Source organism: Heterodontus francisci, chromosome 12, assembly GCF_036365525.1.
Source record: "Heterodontus francisci isolate sHetFra1 chromosome 12, sHetFra1.hap1, whole genome shotgun sequence".
Lineage (NCBI taxonomy): Eukaryota > Metazoa > Chordata > Chondrichthyes > Heterodontiformes > Heterodontidae > Heterodontus > Heterodontus francisci.
Window position 1 is genome coordinate 90,436,636 of NC_090382.1, and position 22,106 is coordinate 90,458,741.

At 42.5% G+C, this 22,106-nt stretch overlaps 1 protein-coding gene across 2 annotated transcripts in view; it reads left to right on the forward strand.

Annotated features, from left to right (window-relative positions):
• ccni2 (cyclin I family, member 2) overlaps positions 1 to 20,183 on the forward strand; it is a 36,402-nt gene extending 16,219 nt beyond the window's left edge. For both annotated transcript variants that reach the window (XM_068043836.1, XM_068043835.1), the window contains exons 4-8: positions 4,832 to 4,966; positions 12,720 to 12,794; positions 16,334 to 16,474; positions 17,498 to 17,728; positions 18,826 to 20,183. In XM_068043836.1, coding sequence (XP_067899937.1) covers positions 4,832 to 4,966; positions 12,720 to 12,794; positions 16,334 to 16,474; positions 17,498 to 17,728; positions 18,826 to 19,254 — 1,011 coding nt within the window. In that variant the 3' untranslated portion in view covers positions 19,255 to 20,183. The remainder of the gene's footprint in view (positions 1 to 4,831; positions 4,967 to 12,719; positions 12,795 to 16,333; positions 16,475 to 17,497; positions 17,729 to 18,825) is intronic.
• Positions 20,184 to 22,106: the final 1,923 nt, after the last annotated feature.

A 22,106-nucleotide genomic window follows, 5' to 3' on the forward strand; every position in this document is an offset into this window, starting at 1 on the left:
TTCTCCATTAAGTATGGCTTTTTCATTCATTCACCTCACCCTGATATGACAATGTTTTCATCAGGATGTTGGATATTTAGGAGATGTTATATAGAAATCACAATTTCCTACATTGAAATGTGGCCAAATACTGTGGGCTGCAAAGTCAATGCATTTGTGGCCAGACCCAAGATGACGGGCCTGACCTGATTGGTGGCAAAAAACATTCCTGCTTGTGGAACATTTCATAGCCTCCAATGGAAAGAATCTTGGATGATTTACATGACAGGATTGTCTCAGTTTCAGGAAATATTCTGATTTGAATGGAGGATATTATTGGGTCTTTCAGATGAGAAGTTAACCCAAGACCTCATCTACTGTCTCAAGTCAATATGCTGGAACTCCCTCCCTAACAACACTATGGCTACATCTACAGCACATGGACTGCAGTGGGTCAAGAAGGCAGCTCGTCACCTTCTCGAGGGCAATTAGCCACTGGCAATAAATGCTGGTCTTGCCAGTGACATTCACATCCCATGAATGAATTTTTAAAAAACGCAGACATAAAAGATCCTGTGGCACTATTTCGAACAAGGGCAAGGGAAATCTATTCAGTGTCCTGGCCAATTTTTATCCTTTAATCAACATCACACAAACAGATTATCTCATCAGTATCCCATTGCTTTTTATGGGAGCTTGCAGTGACAAATTGACTGCCATGTTTCCCACATTACAACAGTGACTACACTTTAAACAAAAGTTCTAATTGGCTGTAAACCATTTTGGGACATCCTGAGGTGTTGAAAGATGCTATATAATGCAAGTTCTTTTCTTTCTGAGAAATGGACATTGAAGGTTGAATTCTAAATCAACACAATAAATCTGGCGATGATAGAAAGGATCCCTCATTAAATCTTCAACCAAAGCAAAAAAGACTTCTTGTAATTTTAAAGAGCTACATTTTTTGTGCTAAGTACAACACTCCAAAATCAAGGTCACTCCTACCTCTTTCCCACCTGGCAGACCGATTCAGTAATGGCCTTCATTTGTCTAGAATTTTGAAAGGCAGCTGAATAGATGTCTTCCATTTCCTGTGCAAATTATGTGTGTGTTATCTACATACTTAGGCCGGAATTTTATGCCCCCCCAAAAGAACGGGGTGCTGGCGGAGGGCAGGGGCACGTAAAATGTATTGGAAGGCTCAGGGGCCCTTCCCAACCTGCTCCCACCTCCCCAGCCAATTTACACGGGGCGGCGGCGACAAGAAATGGCCCATCTGCCCCTGGCCAATCAAGTCCCTAAAGTGGCCAATTAACGGCCACTTAAGGGCCTCCACCCGTCGTCAGGGGGATTTTACGTTTGGCAGGAGGGTGGCTGAGCCCTCAGAAAAGCCACCTGATAAGAGTAGGTGGCCTTCTGACAGCCTGGAAGGGGGGGGGGGGGGTGCCTCCTGATCAGGCACCCTGTGTCCGATGGAGGGCTGCCCCCGAAGCCCCAACCATGCCAACACCCACACACACCCCCGCCCCCCCTAACCGACCACCCCCTTGCCTCGTCAGGGCCCGACTAATTGCCCCCGGCAAGGCGCCAAAAAGATCCGCTTTCCGGTGTTCCCCGTCATCTTCATTCTTCAGCTGGGTTGCAAGTCCCAGCAGTGGGCAGCACTCTTGGTGGCGCTGCTGGGATTATGAGCTGCCAGCTTGCTGATTGGCTGGCAGCTCCGTTAGGCGGGACTTCCTGCCTCAATAAGACCCTAGGGACTGTAAAATCCAGTCTGGATCCCCAGTCCGGCGGAAGCGGGATCATCACCGTCTTTTCGGTCGGTGGACGGGCTCCCCACCCCCACCACCGCCCACTGTAAAATTCCAGCCGTAGTCTCCTTATAATGCATTTTACCAGACTATACATTTATCTAGTGTGTACCGTAATTCAGAACATTAGAGGATGTGGAAAGAGAACTGCAGGGTTGTGGTATTGTTACTTGTAGCAAATGACCACCACCATCCTGCTCACTTTTAACAGGGTGAATTTCCCTGTTAAATTAAGTACAATTTCCACAACATTATTTAATTTTCCCTATGTTTAAAATGAAGCTGTTTCCTTTTTTTTTAAAGAGTATAGTCCACAGTCCCATTGGTGTTAGACATTGTCCAAAAAGGTTTGTAAATTCTTCAGGAGTCTTCCAATATTGCACTGTAACTTTGGTGCAATACCCATATATTGCTGCTAATGTTTCTGGACAGCCTGTTTCATGAATAAGTGTTTGGCAAAGGTTGTTTTTATCAAAGCGATTCCTGACAACGCACTGGCCCGTTGACGTCAGCAGAGCGTGCCAGGATGCGCACATGCTACATCTTGCCAGGACTTAGTGACGCATGCACGAGATGACATCATCACGCAGCGCTAATGTCTTCGCATATCCGCACCAGGTCCATCTTCGCGCATGTGCAATAAAGCGTCACCGGGTATCCAGCCCCTCACTTGGCTGGAGGAAGCAGCTGAATGGGAGACTTTGAGGCTTGAAATCTCCCCTCTTGCTCCAGGCCTCAATGCTTCCCCCCCCTCAGCCGCTTGCTCCAGACCTCGCTGCTCCCCTTCACTCCCCTGGCCAATTGTTCTTTGCTTCGCGCTACCCCGCTCTCCATTCATCCTCCAGCCGCTTGCTCTAGGCTGCGCTGCTTCCCTTCTCTCGGCCACTCGCTCCTACGTTGCCCCGTCACCACTTGCTTCTTCGGGCGGCGCGTGGAGACTGATGAAACGTGGAAGCGAGTGGGCGAGAGGAGGAAAGCGGCGTGGCCTAGAGCTCGCGGCTGGGGGGGGGGTGGGGAGCGAGCGGCCGGAGAGTGGGGTGATGCGAACGAGGAACAATTGGCCAGGGAAGTCGGGGGAGCAGCGAGGTCTGGCGCAAGTGGCTGACGGGGGGGTGGTGCGGGGAAGAAAGTGAGTTGCCGAGGGGGGAGAGCGGCCAGTGGGGCGGGAGCTAGTTGCTGCGCTTGGGTGAAATCAGTCCTGGTCAGTCATATAAACAAATCACATAACGAATTGGCAGCACAATTTATACTCTGCCCTATTTTCGATCGGGGTGACAATTCACTATTATCCAATAGACGTTCAATCATAAAATTCCTTTTATATTTAATAGGATTCTTCCTCTTTGGCCTCCTTGTCTCGGGAGACAATGGGTAAGCGCCTGGAGGTGGTCAGTGGTTTGTGGAGCAGCGCCTGGAGTGGCTATAAAGGCCAATACTAGAGTGACAGATTCTTCCACAGGTGCTGCAGAAAAAATTGGTTGTCAGGGCTGTTACACAGTTGGCTCTACCCTTGTGCTTCTGTCTTTTTTCCTGCCAACTGCTAAGTCTCTTCGACTCACCACACTTTCGCCCCGCCTTTATGGCTGCCCACCAGCTCTGGCGATCGCTGGCAACTGATTCCCACGACTTGTGATCAATGTTACAGGACTTCATGTTGCGTTTGCAGACGTCTTTAAAGCGGAGACATGGACGTCCAGTAGGTCTGATACCAGTGCCGAGCTCGCTGTACAATGTGTCCTTGGGGATGCTGCCATCTTCCATGCGGCTCACATGGCCAAGCCATCTCAAGCACCGCTGACTCAGTAGTGTGTATAAGCTGGGGATGTTGGCACCTCGAGGTGAAGAAAATCCCAAACAGTGTAGGTGCGAGAACACAGCCTCGTTTCACGCCACTTAGGATAGGAAAGGGTTCTGATGAGGCGCCGCTTTGCTGAATTGTGCCTTTCATATTGTCATGGAATGAGGTGATGATACTTAGTAGCTTTGGTGGACATCTGATCTTTTCTGGTAGTCTGAAGAGACCACGTCTGCTGATGAGGTCAAAGGCTTTGGTGAGATTACTGGAATATTAAATGGACCTGAGATTGCAGTTAGTATCCTATAACTACATAGTAGCATAATACTGGGCTTCCATCCAAATAAAGTCAGGTTAGTTTTCTGGAACGATCTAGCCATGAGCATTTCCTGTGATAAATTGAGCAGTGCCATCTTTAATCCTGGCAGCTGCCTGAATGTTGCAGACACTGGCGTTCCAGTTGAAGAACCTGCATTTGCACATGTGCAAGTACTGCACCACCTCGTGGTTGCGTTGTCAGCAGACGCAGCCTTTTTTTATATTTGGAGATGGACTAGAGACAAGCCCCACTGTTATCATCATGAGACCTTAAATAAAATGCTAATTGCTTGGTCATTTCCAAGCGTGCTTCCACTGATGGCAGCCATACGATTAGACAGTCACTAAAATTCATTTTTTTTAATAATAGAAAATTTTAATCTTTCAAAAGAAACTGGTGAAAGGGCAGTTAGTTCCCAAAGGAAGAGGCTTGTTCCAGTTCATTGCAGCTTTTTATTATTCCAATTTCTGAAAGATGGTTGTTTTAAAAGTGCGTTGTGAGGAGTTAAAGGCCCAGAACAACTTGTTTCCCAGTAGCTAGCTCACTCTGGATGGTAGAATGTGTATCTGGCAGAAGTCTGCAGCAAGGCTAGCTGTGGTCCCTATGCTGGCAGGCCTCTCCCTGTAGCAGATTGATTGCAATCCTGGCTCCAGACAGACAAATATTGAGCCCAGTCCTCTTGCACATTTCTTAGTGTTTCTACTTGGCAGCTTTTAGATGTGGACATGATCCTTGGATGGAAAGCTGGTTTTGGCTATAGCCTGTCGAGTACAGCAAGCCTCATAATCAATAACTATCACACACTTGAGACAATTACAAAATAAAATACAGGAAGAGAGAAGCGGACAAAATTACCCACAAATCAAAACCCATTATGTTTGCTGCCTTGGGTTTCCAAATTGATAATTATGCATTTTCTTTTGACAGGGCGCAACTATCACACCATTACAGCGCGAACATGTGGTTCTGTGGCTCAGGGACCTGTGCTCAAAGTTTGGCTACTACCCTGAGACCTTTTTTCTTGCCATTAGTATTCTTGACCGACTCTTAGCATCAGTCAAGGTAAGGTTTATTTGCCTAATATTTAAATATTTAGTTTTACAAATTGTTTTCTTTCTTGATTGTTTCTGAGCCTCTTAGGTCAAGCCTTAATGGTTAGTACAAAGCCAACTATACAGCTGATGATAGCTATAGGCTAAAACTTAAAAGAAACCTTTGATGTAGGGATAAGAATGGAAGTACTTGCATGTAAAATTGTTATAAGACAATTAGTTATTTCTCTCTGTCCATTTGGTGTTTGAAAACTATCCCTAGAAGCAATGGTCTTCAATGTAGAATGCACCTTCCTTCCCACCACAATTTTTTTTCGAACAATTTACAACCTATTTGCCAGAGGCTATGTAGTTGCCAACAGAAAAAGAGAAAAGATTGGAGGGTCAACCAACCCCCTGCTCCGCTTTCATTATACTTATGCATTTGATAACTTCTGAACACAGAATAGCATTAAAAGACAGCTGGTAGGAAATGAGCTACCCATTCAGGAATTGTGTGTGAGGACAGGAAAAGCAGGATATTCCAAGGTGACAACACATCAAAATTTGTACCAGAATTATTTTTCCCAGTGACAGTGAGTGATGTGGAACTTTATAAAAGTTTCAATGATCATATGCTTCAGTAATAGAAATGGTGCATAAATTATGATAGACAAACTGTAGCTCATAAATCTGAAAAGTATGGTTTAGAAAAAATATACACACATTTAAGACATGTGAAAATGAAAATTAGGAGAGACATATTAGAAGGTTATACTTTAATTACAGCGCAGAAACAGGCCCTTCGGCTCAACAGGGCCATGCTGGTGTTTATGTTCCACATGAGTCCCCTCCCTCCCTTCTTCTAACCTCATCAATATGTCCTTCTATTACTTTCTCCCTCGTGTTTATTTAGCTTCTCCTTAAAAGCTTCCACGTTATTCACCTCAGCTACTCCCTGTAGTAGCGAGTTCCACATTCCAACCATTCACTGTGTAAAGAAATAAAAACAAGAAATGCTGGAACCACTCAACGGGTCTGGCAGCATCTGTGGAAAGAGAAGCAGAGTTAACGTTTCGGGTCAGTGACCCTTCTTCGGAACTGACAAATATTAAAAATGTCACAGGTTATAAGCAAGTGATGTGGGGGTGGGGCAAGAGATAACAAAGGAGAAGGTGCAGATTGGACAAGGCCACATAGCTGACCAAAAGCTCATGGAGCAAAGGCAAACAATATGTTAATGGTGTGTTGAAAGACAAAGCATTAGTACAGAATAGGTGTTAACGGACTGAATATTGAACAGCAGCAAGTGCAAACATGAAAAAAAACCGTGTAAAGAAGTTTCACCTGAATTCCCTACTGACTTTATTAGTGAGTACTTTATATTTATGACCCCTAGTTCTGGTCTTCCCCCACAAGTGGCACCATCTTCTCTACAGCTACACAATCAAACCATTTCATAATCTTAAAGCCCTCCATCAGATCATGCCTCAGTCTTCTCTCTTACAGAGAAAGGAGCCCCAGCTTGTTCAGATCTTTTCTGGTGAGTTTAACCTCTCAGTTCTGGTATAAGTCTGCATTGAGTGTGAAAAAGGGAGTTTGGTAAGTGAGTGAACTTTAAGGGTTAATCTCTCAAGACTAGTTTTTGTTTTGTTTACATCCAGCAATTAATTGAAATTCCTGTTTCAGTTAAGACGTAAGTTAAGTTTCTTGCAGTTCTAAACAGGGTTTTACTAACACTCAAGAGTATCTGTAGCTAGTTACTTAGGTTGCTAGCTTAAACTGGTTTCTGAGCTGTAGCAGAGCTCTCGCTGAGTTGACACAGCATTGTTTTCAGTGTATACATTCAGGGGACTTTCAGTGCTGCTTCTCTATACTGAGTGCTGCTGGAGGGCACAGTGTTAAGAAGGGAGTTCGGTAAGGAAAGGAACTATAAATTTAAAAAGAAAATAAATTTGAGTACACAGAGTGTAAAGTGGGAGTTTGGTTGGAGGGGCTCTTTTCTTTCTTTCTTTCTTCTACCTTTTTTCAGCCTCCAGTAACTGGTTCTCTCTTCGGTACAGGGGAAGAAGTTGATTGGTGAGTAATTGGTAAGTTTTTTACTTCTCATTGTAATAGAAAGCTTTTAAAGTTACGTTATGGCAGGTCAGCTTGGCCAAGTGAAATGTGCGATCTGTGGTATGTGGGAAGTCATGGACGCATCACGTATCCTAGACGAACACATTGGCAGGAAGTGCACCGGCTGCAGAAGCTTGAGCTCAAGGTTTCGGAACTCGAGTGGCGGCTGATGTTACTGTTGTGCATTGGTGAGGCAGAGAACTATGTGGATAGCATGTTTAGGGAGGTGGTCACACACAGGTTAGGAGCATGCAGGCAGAGAGGGAATGGGTGACCGCCAGGCAGTAAGAGAACCGGGCAGGCAGTGCAGGAGTTCCCTGAGTCTATCTTGCTTGCTAATCAGTTTTCCATTTTGGATACTGGTGAGGGCGATGGTGCCTCGAGGGAGTGCAGCCAGAGCAAAGTCTGTGGCACCATGGGTGGCTCAGTTGCACAGGAAGGGAGGATGAGGAGTGGAAGAGCAATAGTGATGGGGGATTCAATAATCAGGGGATGAGACAGGCATTTCTGCGGCAATAAATGTGACTCCAGGATGGTGCCTCCCTGGTGCCTGGGTCAAGGATATCATGGAGCAGCTGCAGGATATCCTTCTGGGGGACGATGAACAGCCAGAGGTTGTGGTCCACATTGGTACCAATGACATAGGTAGGAAGAGGGATGAGGTCCTGAAAGCAGATTTTAGGGAGTTAGGAAGAAAATTGAAAAGCAGGACCTTCAAAGCAGTAATCTCAGGATTACTCCCAGTGCCATGTGCTGGTGAGCATAGGAATAGGAGGATTGATCGATTGAACACATGGCTGGAGAATTGGTGTAGGAGAGAGGGCATAAGATTTCTGAGGCATTGGGACCGGTTGTGGGGCAGGTGGGACCTGTACAAGATGGATGAGCTACACCTTAACAGGACCGGAACTAATATCCTCGCAGGGAGTTTTGCTACTGCTTTTGTGGAGGGTTTAAACTAGCTTATCAGGGTAATGGGAACCTGAGGGGTAGCTCAAATTGGAAGGAAGTAATGCTGGTAACAGGAGGTAGAAAAGTAGCAAGGGACATTAGAAGGCAGGCGAAACAAAGGTGAGCATCAACTAGGCTTAGAATGCAGAATAATGTCAAGAAGACAAGGTTAAGGGCACTCTACCTGAATGCACACAGCATTCACAACAGGGCAGATGATTTAAAAGGCCCAAATAGAGGTAAATGGGTATGATCTAATTGCCATAATGGAAACATGGCTACAAGGTGATCAAGACTGGGAACTGAATATTCAAGGATATTCAACATTTAGGAAGGACAGGCAAAAAGGAAAAGGAGGTGGTGGTGTGTTGTTAATAAGGGATGGGATCAGTACATTAGTAAGGGATGATCTCAGATCAGAAGAACAAAATGTGGAATCTGTTTGGGTAGAGCTAAGAAACAGCAAGGGGCAGCAAACATTGGTAGGAGTTGTTTTTAGACCACCAAACAGTAGTGGTAGTGTGGGGCATGGTATTAATCAGGAGATTAGAGAAGCATGTGGCACGGCTAATACAGTAATCATGGGTGACTTCAATCTGCATATAGACTGGGTAAACCTAATGAGAACTAATGCTGTGGAGGATGAGTTTCTGGAGTGTGTTAGGGATGGTTTTCTAGAGCAGTGTGTTGAGGAACCGAATAGAGAACAGGCTATTTTCAATCTAATGTTATGTAATGAGAAAGGGCTAATTAATAACCTTGTTGTAAAAGAACCTTTAGAGATGAGTGACCATAATATGATAGAATTTTACAATATGTTTGAAAGTGAGTTAGTTCACTCTGAAGCCAGGGTGTTAAATTTGAACAAAGGAAATTATGGAAGTATGAGGGGCAAATTGACTGAGGTGGATTGGGAAAACGCATTAAAAGGTATGACAGTACATAGAGTCATACAGCACTGAAACAGGCCCTTCGGCCCACCGAGTCTGTGCCGACCATCAACCACCCGTTTATACTAACCCTACATTAATCCAATATTCCCTCTCACATCCCCACAATTCTCCTACCACCTACCTACACTAGGGACAATTTACAATGGCCAATTTACTTGTCAACCCGCAAGTCTTTGGCATGTGGGAGGAAACTGGAGCACCTGGAGGAAACCCACACGGTCACAGGGAGAACTTGCAAACTCCACACAGGCAGTATCCAGAACCGAACCCGGGTCGCTGGAGCTGTGATGCTAACCACTGCGCCACTGTGCCACCCATAATGGGCAATAGAAATATTACATAGTTTACAGAAACTATATGTTCCTTCAAGGCACAAAAATCCCAAAACTAAAGGCAGTCAACCGTGGCTAACAAAAGAAGTTAAGGATTGTATAAGATTAAAAGAGAAGGGCTATAAAGTTGCCAGAAATTATCGTAAACCTGAGGATTGGGAGGATTTTAGAATACAGCAAAGGTGGATGAAGAAATTGATAAAGAAAGGGAGAATAGAATATGAATGTAAGCGAGCAAAAAATATAAAAATGGATTGTAAAAGCTTCTACAGATACATAAAAAGGAAACGTTTAGCTAAGACAAATGTGGGTCGATTACAGGCAGAGTCAGTAGAATTTATAATGGGAAATAGAGAAATGGCAGATAAGCTAAATGATTACGTTGTGTCTGTCTTTAATGAGGCAGATACAAGAAATCTCCTAGAATTAGAGATCCAAATGATTAGGGGCAATGAGGAATTGAAGGAATTAGTATTAGTAAGAAGGTTGTTTTGGAGAAATTAATGGGGCTGAAGGTTGATAAGTCCCCAGGACCTGATATTCTACATCCAAGATTGTTGAAAGAGGTAGATTAGATTAGATTAGAGATACAGCACTGAAACTGGCCCTTCAGCCCACTGAGTCTGTGCCGAACATCAACCACCCATTTATACTAATCCTACACTAATCCCATATTCCTACCAAACATCCCCACCTGTCCCTATATTTCCCTACCACCTACCTATACTAGTGACAATTTATAATGGCCAATTTACCTATCAACCTGCAAGTCTTTTGGCTTGTGGGAGGAAACCGGAGCACCCGGAGAAAACCCACACAGACACAGGGAGAACTTGCAAACTCCACACAGGCAGTACCCGGAATCGAACCCGGGTCCCTGGAGCTGTGAGGCTGCGGTGCTAACCACTGCGCCACATAGGTAGCTATGGAGATAATGGATGCATTGGTCATCTTCCAAAATTCTATAGATTCTGGGCGGTTCCTGCAGATTGGAAGGTTGCAAATGTCACCCCACTATTAAAGAAGGGAGGGAGAGAGAAAACAAGGAATTACAGACCTGTTTGCCTTACATCAATCATTGCGAAAATGCTAGAACCTATTCTAAAGGATGTGATAAATGGATACTTGGATAATATTGATCTGATTGGGCTTAGTCAACATGGATTTATGAATGGGAAATCCTGTTTGATGAACTTGTTGGACTTTTTTTGAGGATGTTACTAATATAATTGACAAAGGGGAGTTGCAGATGTGGTATACTTGGATTTTCAGAAGTCTTTCGATAAAGCCCCCCACAGGAGGTTGGTTAGCAAAATTAAAGCATATGGGATAGGAGGTAATATACTGGCATGGATTAAGGTTTGGTTAACAGGCAGAAAACAGAGAGTAGGAATAAACAGGTCATTCTTACTTTGGCAGGGATAGACAGGGTAGATGCAGCTAAGATGTTTCCCCTGTTTGGGGAGTTTAGAACCAGGGGACACAATTTCAAAATAAGGGGACAGCAACTAAGGACATAAATGAGGAGAAATTTCTTTACTCAGAGGGTTGTGGATCTTTGGGATTCTCTACCCCAGTGGGCTGTGGAGGCTCAGTCATTGAGTAGGTTTAAAGCAGAGATTGACAGATTACTAAATACAAATGACATAAGGGGATATGAGGATAGTGTGGGAAAAAGGCATTGAAGTGGATGATCAGCCATGATCATATTGAATGGTGGGGCAGGCTCGATGGGTTGAATGGCCTACTCCTACTCCTATGTTCCTATAATTCTAGCATATCTTTTTTGCATCTTTTCCAGTGCCTCGATGCTCTTTTTTTATACTGTGGAGACCAGATCTATTCACAGGACTCCCCAAATGTAGTCTAACCAAGGTTCAATACAAGTTGAACATAACTGCTCTGCTTCTGAATTCTATCCCTTTAGAAATGAATCCCTGTCCTTTGTTTTTTTATGGCCTTATTAGTGTTGTTACTTTTAGTGATTTGTGTATCTGTACCCCCAGATCCCTCAGTTCCTCAACCCCATTTTAGACACTTATTTTCCAAGGAATATGTGATCTCCTTATTCTTCCTCTCAAAATGTACCACCTCACACTTGTCTATATTGAAGTTCATTTGCCAATTTCATGCCCATTCTGCAAGTTAACATGCAGCTGATCTGCTATCACCCATTCTATACTAACCAAAATCAAAATTACCTCCAGTCAGTTCCAGTTCGGTGAGGTTGTCATGAGGTGGTGTCAGCCATGAACTCAAGTGTTTGGAAGGGAATAGAGAGAGAGTCACTGCCTAACTTTCTTGTGCATCTGCTAGTGACCTGGTTTAGAACAACATTGATGGGGACATTCTGGAAAGTCTTAATCTATCTGCTTTTAAAATAATTTTAGTGAGTATTTTATCTTGTCTGTAAGGTAAAGGTTGTCACTGCTGAGATATGGAACATGTTTGCATTTTGAGCAAACAGTGGTAGCATCAGTCACTTCCAGGTAACATATTTTAGATAGGGAGTAAAGCTTCCTCAACTCTGTCCCAACAAAGTGCATCAACCACAGCTTCAGAAGAGAAAATCTACTGCACCAGAGTTGCATTTTGAATCTTTGGAATTCTCTACCTCTGAGGACTATGGATGGTCAGTCATTGAGTATATTCAAGATGGAGATCGATAGAATTTTGGGCACTAAGGAAATTGAGGGATATGGGGATAGGATGGCAGAGCAGAGCTGAGGTAGAATATCAGCCATGATCTTATTGAATTGTGGAGCAGCCTCATGGAGCCATGTGACCTACTCCTGCTGCTATTACTTATTTCAACTTGTGAGGCAGTCAACCTTATGCCCTCCCTGAGTGATTTACCAATTTTATGCTCTGGGCCCAGGCTCCACTAGGAATTTTATTGATGCTTCCTCAATTTCATTTCGCATCGCATCGATAATTAATTAGATGTTGAGTGCTTTGGGGCTTCCTGGTGATTTGAAGGATGCAATATAAATGCAAATTCTTCCATGTATTTTAAAACACAGCAGAGAGTGTAGGCTTTTGCTGTATTAGTTTTGGCTGTATTTAAACTTAGGTTCTAGAGGGGAAAGCAAATCTCCGAATCTGCTGAGTCTCCCAAAAGAATACATTTCAGGCTGCACAGCCTAATGGATAAGGTGTCTGAATTCAGTGATTTAAATTGACAATAGAGCAATTTTGAAATTTATTATCAATCTCTACTCGGGAACATTGTTTTAATTGCTGACGAATACTCTCTTTTATGTTAACAATCTATTTATATTTAACCTCTTTCATCAGTTACCCTTCTGGTCATTACCAATTTCCTTATATTTGTGTCACATTCATTAGTAAATGATTAAATTAAGTTGGAATGTACTGGTATTTATTTAAATTACCTCATCCTTTTCTTTTAAATGTATCATTTGTTTAGGCACATCCAAAGTACCTACGTTGCATTGCCATTTCCAGCTTGTTCATCGCAGCCAAAATCAATGAGGAAGATGAGGTTTGTTTTTCTTGTCTTCTTATAGCTTGTACAGATTTAGTGCTCAAAAAATGGAATGATATCAAATGATTTGTTTTAAGTAACTTTGAACGAAGTAGACAGCATCTATCTATTATGCAATAGACTGTTTTACTTGGATATAATTGTCATATAAATACCTTATCTGACTATTTCCCTTCAATTCTGTCCCTTGCTGTCTTGAACAAAGGAGACAAAAAATGACAGTTGGTTATATTGGCAAAGGAATACTTTAACAATTATATATAAATTCCTTTTCTGCTATTTGCATGTAGGGTTATTTCAAATCGGTTAATGCCTGCACTAACATAGCGGACAGAGAAATACTGCATGAACGCATAAATATTCACCCATTTATATTGTCAACAGTGATGTCAAGGCTTGTACCAGAATATCATTCCATAGATTTTGGCTTCTCTTCAGTAATTTGTGTAAGTGGTTAATATTCACCTGTGAGTCTAAGTAATGAGTGTTGATGCACTATTCAACTGTGTAGCCATCACAGTCCAACCTGATCCTTCCCTCACCCAGGGGATACCTCATAGCAAGACTCATTGAATAGAAGTTAGGAATGAGAACCCTGGCTAAATTTTCCCCGAGTTAACCAAGTTAGGACCAATGAGTAGGTCCCCACCCTTGAGCTGAGATCAACAAACTCGACAAGGACAGAAGACCTTTAGGCTTCCTGGATCAGTGTCAACAAACATGGTATTTACTAACTTTCAAAAGGGAATTGGGTATATACTTAAAAAGGAAACATTTTCTGGAATTGGAGCTGGCACAGGCATGATGGGCTAAATGGCCTCTGGCATAACATTCCTGCTTACGCTCTGCAACAGTCTTGTGTTACTTTGTATGACATTCTTTAATATTGTATAATAGAGTATTTAACTTGTGTCTAACGTATTCTGTTACCGGTTTATAGCACTTTAGAATAATGCATTGTTTTACCTAGGTGTAATACTCTTGTGGATACTTTATTTATTTACGTGTAAGATTCCTCATATTGCATATTCAACAACTCTATCAAACATGTCTTTATAACATTACAAGGTCGTGACACTGATATCATGTCAATTCTGTTCAGATAGTCATGTGCGTCCCAAACAGCTTTGCTGCATTTTATCCAGATGACAATTATTGTTGACTGTTACTGGCAAACCAAAAACTACTAGGTGTGGTAGAGGTCCTGCTATTGTTAGTTACTGTATTTGTATTGTTTCTACTTTTTTTGGATTAACCCACCACATTTAAAGTTGCATAAATTTAACGTGAATTATATTCAGCCTATACTCCAGTATTTAAGATGTGTTATTGCTGGTCAGTTGGGTATTTCTAAATTCAGCTACAGAAATAAAATGAAAAACATTGGCATCCTACTATCTGGACACAAAGTCTGAAATGAAAGCAGAAGTGGAAAGAAGCCACCTATACAGATGTATAGAGTCATAGAGTTATACAGCACAGAAACAGGCCCTTCGGCCCATCGTGTCTGTGCCAGCCATCAAGCACCTACCTATTCTAATCCCATTTTCCTGCACTTGGCCCATAGCCTTGTATGCTATGGCGTTTCAAGTGTTCATCTAAATACTTCTTAAATGTTGTGATGGTTCCTGCCTCTACCACCACTTCAGGCAGTACGTTCCAGATTCCAACCACCCTCTGAGTGAAATTTTCTTTCCTCAAATCCCTTCTAAACCTCCTGCCTCTTCCCTTAAATCTATGCCCCCTGGTTATTGACCCCTCTGCTAAAGGAAAAAGTTTCTTCCTATCTAATCTATCAATGCCCCTCATAATTTTGTATACCTCAATCATGTCCCCCTCAGCCTTCTCTACTCTAAGGAAAACAACACTACCCTTTTCAGTCTCTCTTCATAGCTGAAATGCTCCAGCCCAGGCAACATCCTGGTGAATCTCCTCTGCACCCTCTCCAGTGCAATCACATCCTTCCTATAGTGTGGTGCCCAGAACTGTATACAGTACTCCAGCTGTGGCCTAACTAGTGTTTTATAAAGCTCCATCATAACCTCCCCGCTCTTATATTCTATGCCTCAGCTTATAAAGGCAAGTATCCCATATGCCTTCCTAACCACCTTATCTACCTGTGCTGTAGGAGGGGAACATGCAGGTGGTGGTGTTCCCATGCACTTGCTGCCATTGTCCTTCTCGGTGGTGAAGGCCACAGGTTTGGGAGACGCTGCTGAAGTAACTTTGGCAAATTGTTGCAGTGCATCCTATAGATAATACACAGTGCAGCCATGATACATCAGTGATGAAGGGACTGGGTGTCTAATGTGGTGGGACTGCCAATCAAGCTAACTGCTGGATGGTGTTGAGCTTCTTGAGTGTTTTTGGAACTGCACTTATCCAGGCAAGTGGAGAGGATTCCATTGCACTCCTGACTTGTGCCTTGTAGATGGTGGAAAGACTTTAGGGAGGCAAGAGGTGAGTTACTCGCTGCAGAATAACCAACCTCTAACTTGCTGTAGTAACCAATGGCATTTATGTGGTTAATCCAGTCAATGGTGAACAAGATGTTGATGGTGGGGATTCAATACTAGTTATGCCACTGAATGTCAAGGGAGGCTGGTTGGGCTTCTGTTGGAAACGTTGATTGTCTGGCGTTAGTATATTACTGTGTTACTTGCTACTTATCAACCTGAAGCTGGATGTTGTCCAGATCTGCATGTGAGCATAGGTTGCTTCATTTATCTGAGGAGTTATGAATGGAACTGAACATTGATAATTGCACAGTGAACAGCTCCACTCCTGACCTTATGATGGAGGGAAGGCCATTGATAAAACAGCTGAAGATCATTTCGCCTAGGACTCTGTCTGATGAACTCCTGCAATATGCTTAGATGATTGGCCTGCAATGGCCACAGCCATCTTCCTTTATGCCAGATGCCAGGTATGACCAGCCACTGGAAAGTTTACCCCGATTGCCAATGATTTTAGTTTGTCTGGGGCTCCTTAGTGCCACATTCAGTGTCGCATAATGTACAGAACAGTCACCCTCACCTTGCCTCTGGAATTCAAATGTGAACACAACGTTGTAATGAGAACTGAATCTGAGTGGTGGAATCCAAAATGAGCATCGGTGAACAGGTTATTGGTGAATAAGTGCCGCTGAATAGCAACTAGGTTGTGTCTGGATAGAATTTCAAATTAAAAACCACTAGTGCGATGTCCTGGTGTTTGCAAGACTGTCACCAGACGAGAGAGCAAGTTAAGTTGAAATAAGTATCACAAAACATTAATTTTCCTATAAGCATTTTCATACCAATATGCTAAATTGGCCAAGTGATAGCCTGGGATGCAGCTACTCCCACACAGAGTACCCCCTGAACCTTTCTTCCATTAAAAGCAATATTTTCCCTTCCTTTAAACAAGAACATTGTATTAAAAGCAAGAATCACACAATCACTGCATTTTTGAGATGATTTAATGAACTTAAGAAAAACCTACAAAAACGACATTCTGTGCAGAAACAGCACAATGATTTATTAATTATTTCATAGGTCACACTTCAGGTAAAGGACCTCGCAGCAAAGAGTGCCAGTGGCTGTTCTTCTAGTGAGGTTCTGAGGATGGAAAAAAGCATACTGGATAAGCTGCAGTGGGACCTTTACACTGCCACACCTGCGGACTTCGTAAACATAGTAAGCATTCAGCAGTCAGAGTTTCAGATTGTGAAGTAACATATTTAAACTGATAGATATTCAGGTTGGTTCACTAGCATCACCTTTTGATCAAACTTTGTTGTTTTGCTTTGTTGACACATATATCTGCGAAGCAGAAGCATTATCTACCTGGATACTGGTTTCTAACAGGCCATTAGCAATAGGAATGATTACAATTCACTGTCAGCAAGAGAGAGTCATCAATAGTTTTCAAAGCTGCAGTTCATGCTGCCATTTTAAACACTGAAGAGGCACCGTGGAGGGAGGCAGGGCATAACTGCTTCTGCACATGCACTGGGCGATGTCAAATAGTGATAACAGACCCCAAAAAAAGTCAAGTTGTGAACAAAATCAAAAATTTGAGTGTCTTTCACTTTACTTGTGACCCCAGCCAATTTTACCCATTTCAAATGTAACATGTTTTGGAATCCTAGCTCAGGTCATTTTTAATGATTCGACCGCTATCTTATTAGGATGGAACCTCCATTATCCACATTCCTCTTATCTGCGATAACTATTGTCTGCCAGAATTTTTGCAGGACAAAACCTTGCATGAGACATCACCTCATTGCACAGTTTCTTTCATTACTTGTATTTCACCTTCTACTCTTCACAGGTAAAACTACATAAAATTTTTCCTATGCTTCTCTTCCTGTACTTGTCTTCATTCCTGTGTCTAGGTTATTGCTGTACCACACATGTAGGACTGAACTTTGAGGATTTTAAATTATCCATCACCTCCCATTATTCACTGGGGCACCCCCTTTGTTACGGTGGATATTGGAGGTTCCAGCTTGTCTTTAGTCGGGTATTTGAATTCCCAGATCTCAACTGTTTTCTTTGACACCATTCCAGCTGTTATGTTTATGTCCTGCAGACACATAGCGGAGTAATCTGGGAGCAAGCTGGTTAGATTGATATTGCAGATGCCAGGGAAAGATGATGATTCGGGCTGTTGGTTTGCATCCAGTGGCTAACCTAAACATTATTTCCATTGTCCAGTTCCACGCTATGGTGATGTCCAGCCGGCCCCATCTCCTTGACCAATGGCCTCAGATGAAGCCTTCTCTCCACGCCGCACTCTTGACCAGGCAGTTGCAGCACTGCATGGCTTGCCACCAGCTATTGCAGTTCAGAGGCTCCACACTCGCCTTAGCAATCATCAGCTTGGAGGCAGAGAGACTGATTCCTGATTGGTTAGTTGTTACAACTGATCTGCTAAAAAAAGCACAGGTAGGAGCAAGTCTCAACATTCACGGTCTGCACATTTACATTAACATCTGTTTAGGAGGAATCGAGACAAGTGCCTTTCTACACTATCATATTAAGCCCTGAACAATTTAAATTTGATCTTGTTACTAACAATTTTAACCAAGCATTTAATTAAGACTTCATGGATGCATTTGACTTGATCATCAGCATTTGTCTCCTCAACATAAGCAGTATATACACACACAGAGAAATGAAACAAACTGAAGGGCTGATTACTTACTGCTCACAACGATTAACTCCGCCATCATATGTTGCAATCTCACAACATATTGGCAGGTGAACACCCTGTTGATGTCTCACCACACATTAGCCGGTAAACGAATTCCCTCCTTGGGACTGATGGCCCAATATAAAACTGATTGATACACACTCCTCTTGCTGCTGCAGTGCTGACGATAATTCTGTACACACTGACAGCCAAAATGTGGGCTTATAGCTTTATATTAATATTGACACGCAAACCCCCTTCCCCAGCTCTGGGAATAGAATCTGTCTATAGACATCCTGGTCAGTAAAGGGATTGACAACCATGTTTTCCAATTTCAGCTTCCAATTCCTTTGTGTTTTTTGAGATGTCACTCTGCGCTCGTCAAATATGCAGCTACACAGCTACACTCACTCCCAATGTGCATTCAACCCACATGAATTCTAAGGGCAAAATTTTAAGAACATTGTATAAGTTCAAGTTGAGGCCTTTAGGTCAAAGAAAACTCAGCTTCCCATTACCAAGCATGTGCACTTGTTCTAAGTTGGAGAATTGGCTGGTTGTTGACAGTATTATTGCAGGGTCAATTTTATATTATTTTTTCGAACAATAATTAAAATTTGCTCAGCCTTTGCAGCCCTTTTTAATAATAAATGTTGAGACACCTTTTGAACAGGATAGACAATGAGAGCTGGTGCCATGTAAAATATTTTTTCCTATAACAAAAGGTCCAGGACACACACAATGAGTTGGCTTCAGCTAACATAAAGCATAAGTTTGTGTCACAAGAAGTCGTTTACCTGTCTAAGCATAAAGGCCGATTTAAATTTCTTTTATCTTCTATTTTTTTCAGGTTCACAGCTTCTCGGACTTTATCTTTTGTAAAAATATTGTGGCACAACATTTGTTGCCTCCAACAGTGGCCTCTGCCTCCAATATAGTCTACATCTTTGATCCTGTGAATTCAGGACTTGTGAGGCAGGAAAGGGGAAGAATGCTTTACAGTCGTTCCAGGGAATGCGATTTGCAGTCTCAATCACCCACCAGGGGAGAGCTGTGGTGCAGCCAACCAGCTCCTATCAACAGCAGTGCAGCTCCAGTGAAAGCAAGTGAGGTAGGGGCCAATGCCATCTACAATGGAATTAGGTGTCCCTACAGCGACTGTCTTACTGCAGATGCAGTGGGGATCAGTGGCAAGGGCACTGGCTCAGGCACAGCTGCACCACAGCTAGCGGAAAACCTTTCTCCTTGTCCTCCACTACAACCAGTGGAAGATGTGTAAGAATCCAAAGTAGGAGGAGTTAAATAAACCATAGATACATTTTAAAAAGAAAAGTCGCATTGAAACCAGCTGTTCAAACTAAACAGAATTAAGATCCCATTTACATTTGAATCAATAATTTCAGGTTTAGATACAAGGGTAAGTTGAGTATCCCAGTAAAGAAGCTATCCTCAATAGGGAGCATTACATCTCAGAAGACAGGCGGTAGCTGATTTGGAAATTAGGAAAAATTCGTCCTCATTGCCATTAATTTATAATAACAAAGTACCAAGTTACTCCTGTATGTTAAATATTACAATTGTACCCTGACTTCTTTCACCAAAACTTGGGAAAGTTCATATCTCTTACCCTGAGTAACTTCACATGCAGTGACTTATGGTTAAAGTACACATAAAACCTCAGAGCTGGGATATAGATAACCAGTATAGCATGCTTCTTTCTATGATGTGGCCACCGTGCTCAAACCTACAGAGCTTTTGGTGGCAAACTTTTGTTTATCACAGTTCTCAACTGATAACAACTTTCATTACATTTTAAAATATTTTCCCCCAGTTTTTCACTCCCCATCCCCTGCCCCGTTCGCAAGGAGTTTACAGGGTCGAGGTGGCATATGGACATTACTGCTGTCAAACAACATTGGATCTTACAATTGTTGAGCATCCTCTCACCATCACAGGCAATATGTTTTCCACATTTCACAGTTACTCCAAGTATGTGTCTTCAACATATTGGCCAAGAGTTTCTGCTGTGGGCACAATTGGCGATCTGGGCAAAAATTACTCTGGTTTTAAGAAGTGATTTTTCCTTCAGGTTTCTGCTCAAACCCATTTGCATATCTCAATGTAACCTCTGCCTTGAACTAGTGCAATTAGACAACGTTTTAGAACGTACTGTTTTAAAAAACATTTGCATTAAAAGATATTCCTTGATATACCCTGGTGCCGTTTTATTAATACAGCTGAAAATGGGTTTATCACAAAAAAAAATTTAGTAAGAGTGTCTGGTTCACCCCCTTTGAGTAACCCAATTTTTAAAAACACTGGAAGTAACTTTAAAAAACTATAAAGAACCATTTACTAGTTTCATTGGTGTACAGTAGTCAGTTTCTCAGTAAATTGAAAAAAAATTGTGTTCTTGTACATAAAAAACTTAATTTTAAGAGCCCTAAAGGCCTGCAAATGAGCAGTTGGTGGAAACTCGCCGTGGTGATTAATTCAATGTGGGGTTTGGCATGTTTTGGGTGGAGCTGGCTTCCAGCCCAGTGGTTTTAAAATTAGTTCAGAAGATTGTGGAAACTCTATTTGCACCGAATGTAAATTACAGTTCTCTGATGTTTTGTGCTAGTTTGGTTAATTTTGGGCAAATTGCACTGAAAGAAACAGCACAACCTATAGAAACATAGAAAATAGGAGCAGGAGTAGGCCATTTTGCCCTTCGAGCCTGTTCCGCCATTCATTATGATCATGGCTGATCATCCAACTCAGTAACCTGTTCCTGCCTTACCCCCCATATCCTTTGATCCCTTTCGCCCCAAGAGCTATATCTAACTCCTTCTTGAAAACATACAATGTTTCGGCCTCAACTGCTTTCTGTGGTAGAAAATTCCACAGGTTCACCACTCTCTTGGTGAAGAAATTTCTCCTCATCTCAGTCCTGAAAGGTTTACCCCATATCCTTAGACTATGACCCCTGGTTCTGGACTCCCCCACCATCGAGAACATCATTCCTGCATCTACCCTGTCAAGTCCTGTTAGAATTTTATAGGTTTCTATGAAATCCCCCTCACTCTTCTGAACTCCAGCAAATATAATCCTAACCGACTCAATCTCTCCTCATACATCAGTCCCGCCATCCCAGGAATCAGTCTGGTAAATCTTCGCTGCGTTCTTTCTATAGCAAGAACATCCTTCCTCAGATAAGGAGACCAAAACGGCACACAGTATTCCAGGTGTGGCCTCACCAAGCCCCTGTATAATTGCAGCAAGACATCCCTACTCCTGTAATCCTCGCTATGAAGGCCAACATACCATTTGCCTTTTTTACTGCCTGTTGCACCTGCATGCTTACCTTCAGAGACTTGTGTATGAGAACACACAGGTCTCATTGAATATTCCCCTCTCTCAGTTTATAGCTGTTCAGATAATTATCTGCCTTCCTGTTTTTGCTACTCTGGCCACAGTTTTAAAAGAATACAGTACACTAGCTCCATCTGGTGGACACTGCATCCAGAAAACACCACTTTTTCTGCATTATGATTCTTTTTCCCTTTGGCAACATGATCTGAAGATCACAGAACAACAGGCACCATTTGACCATTCTTGGCTCATCCATCCAGAAGTACCTTAATATCTCCCCATGTTGCAGCATCTTAAAAGATTGCAGGATTTTCCATTCTACTACTCTGTCAGGGGCTTCACTCCATGTATTGATCACACTGTGTGTAGAAAGTCTTGATATCTGGCCTAAATTTGCCTTTTTGTATCCTAATGCTACTTTCTGTCCTAATCATTCAATTAACTCTGGAAAAATATGATTGTAGACAAATCCTTCCAACGCTGAAAAGCCCAGGTTTCTTTCACAGCTCATACCTCTTTGACAGTAAGGATCAAGCTCCTGGCTCTTCAGTGTCTCCAGTGCTTGAATGTCTCCTTTCTGTCTCAGTTGCCAGAACTGGATGCAGTACTCAAGGTATGGTCCATACCCAGTTTGACCATGACTTCCTCTTACCTGTATCCCATTGTTCTAGTTATACAGTTCAACATACTGTTGAGCGACCAATACTCCTAGGTTTCATTTAACTTCACCCGTAGCTATTTCAACACCATTCTGGAGTACATGTGTCACTTTTAAAT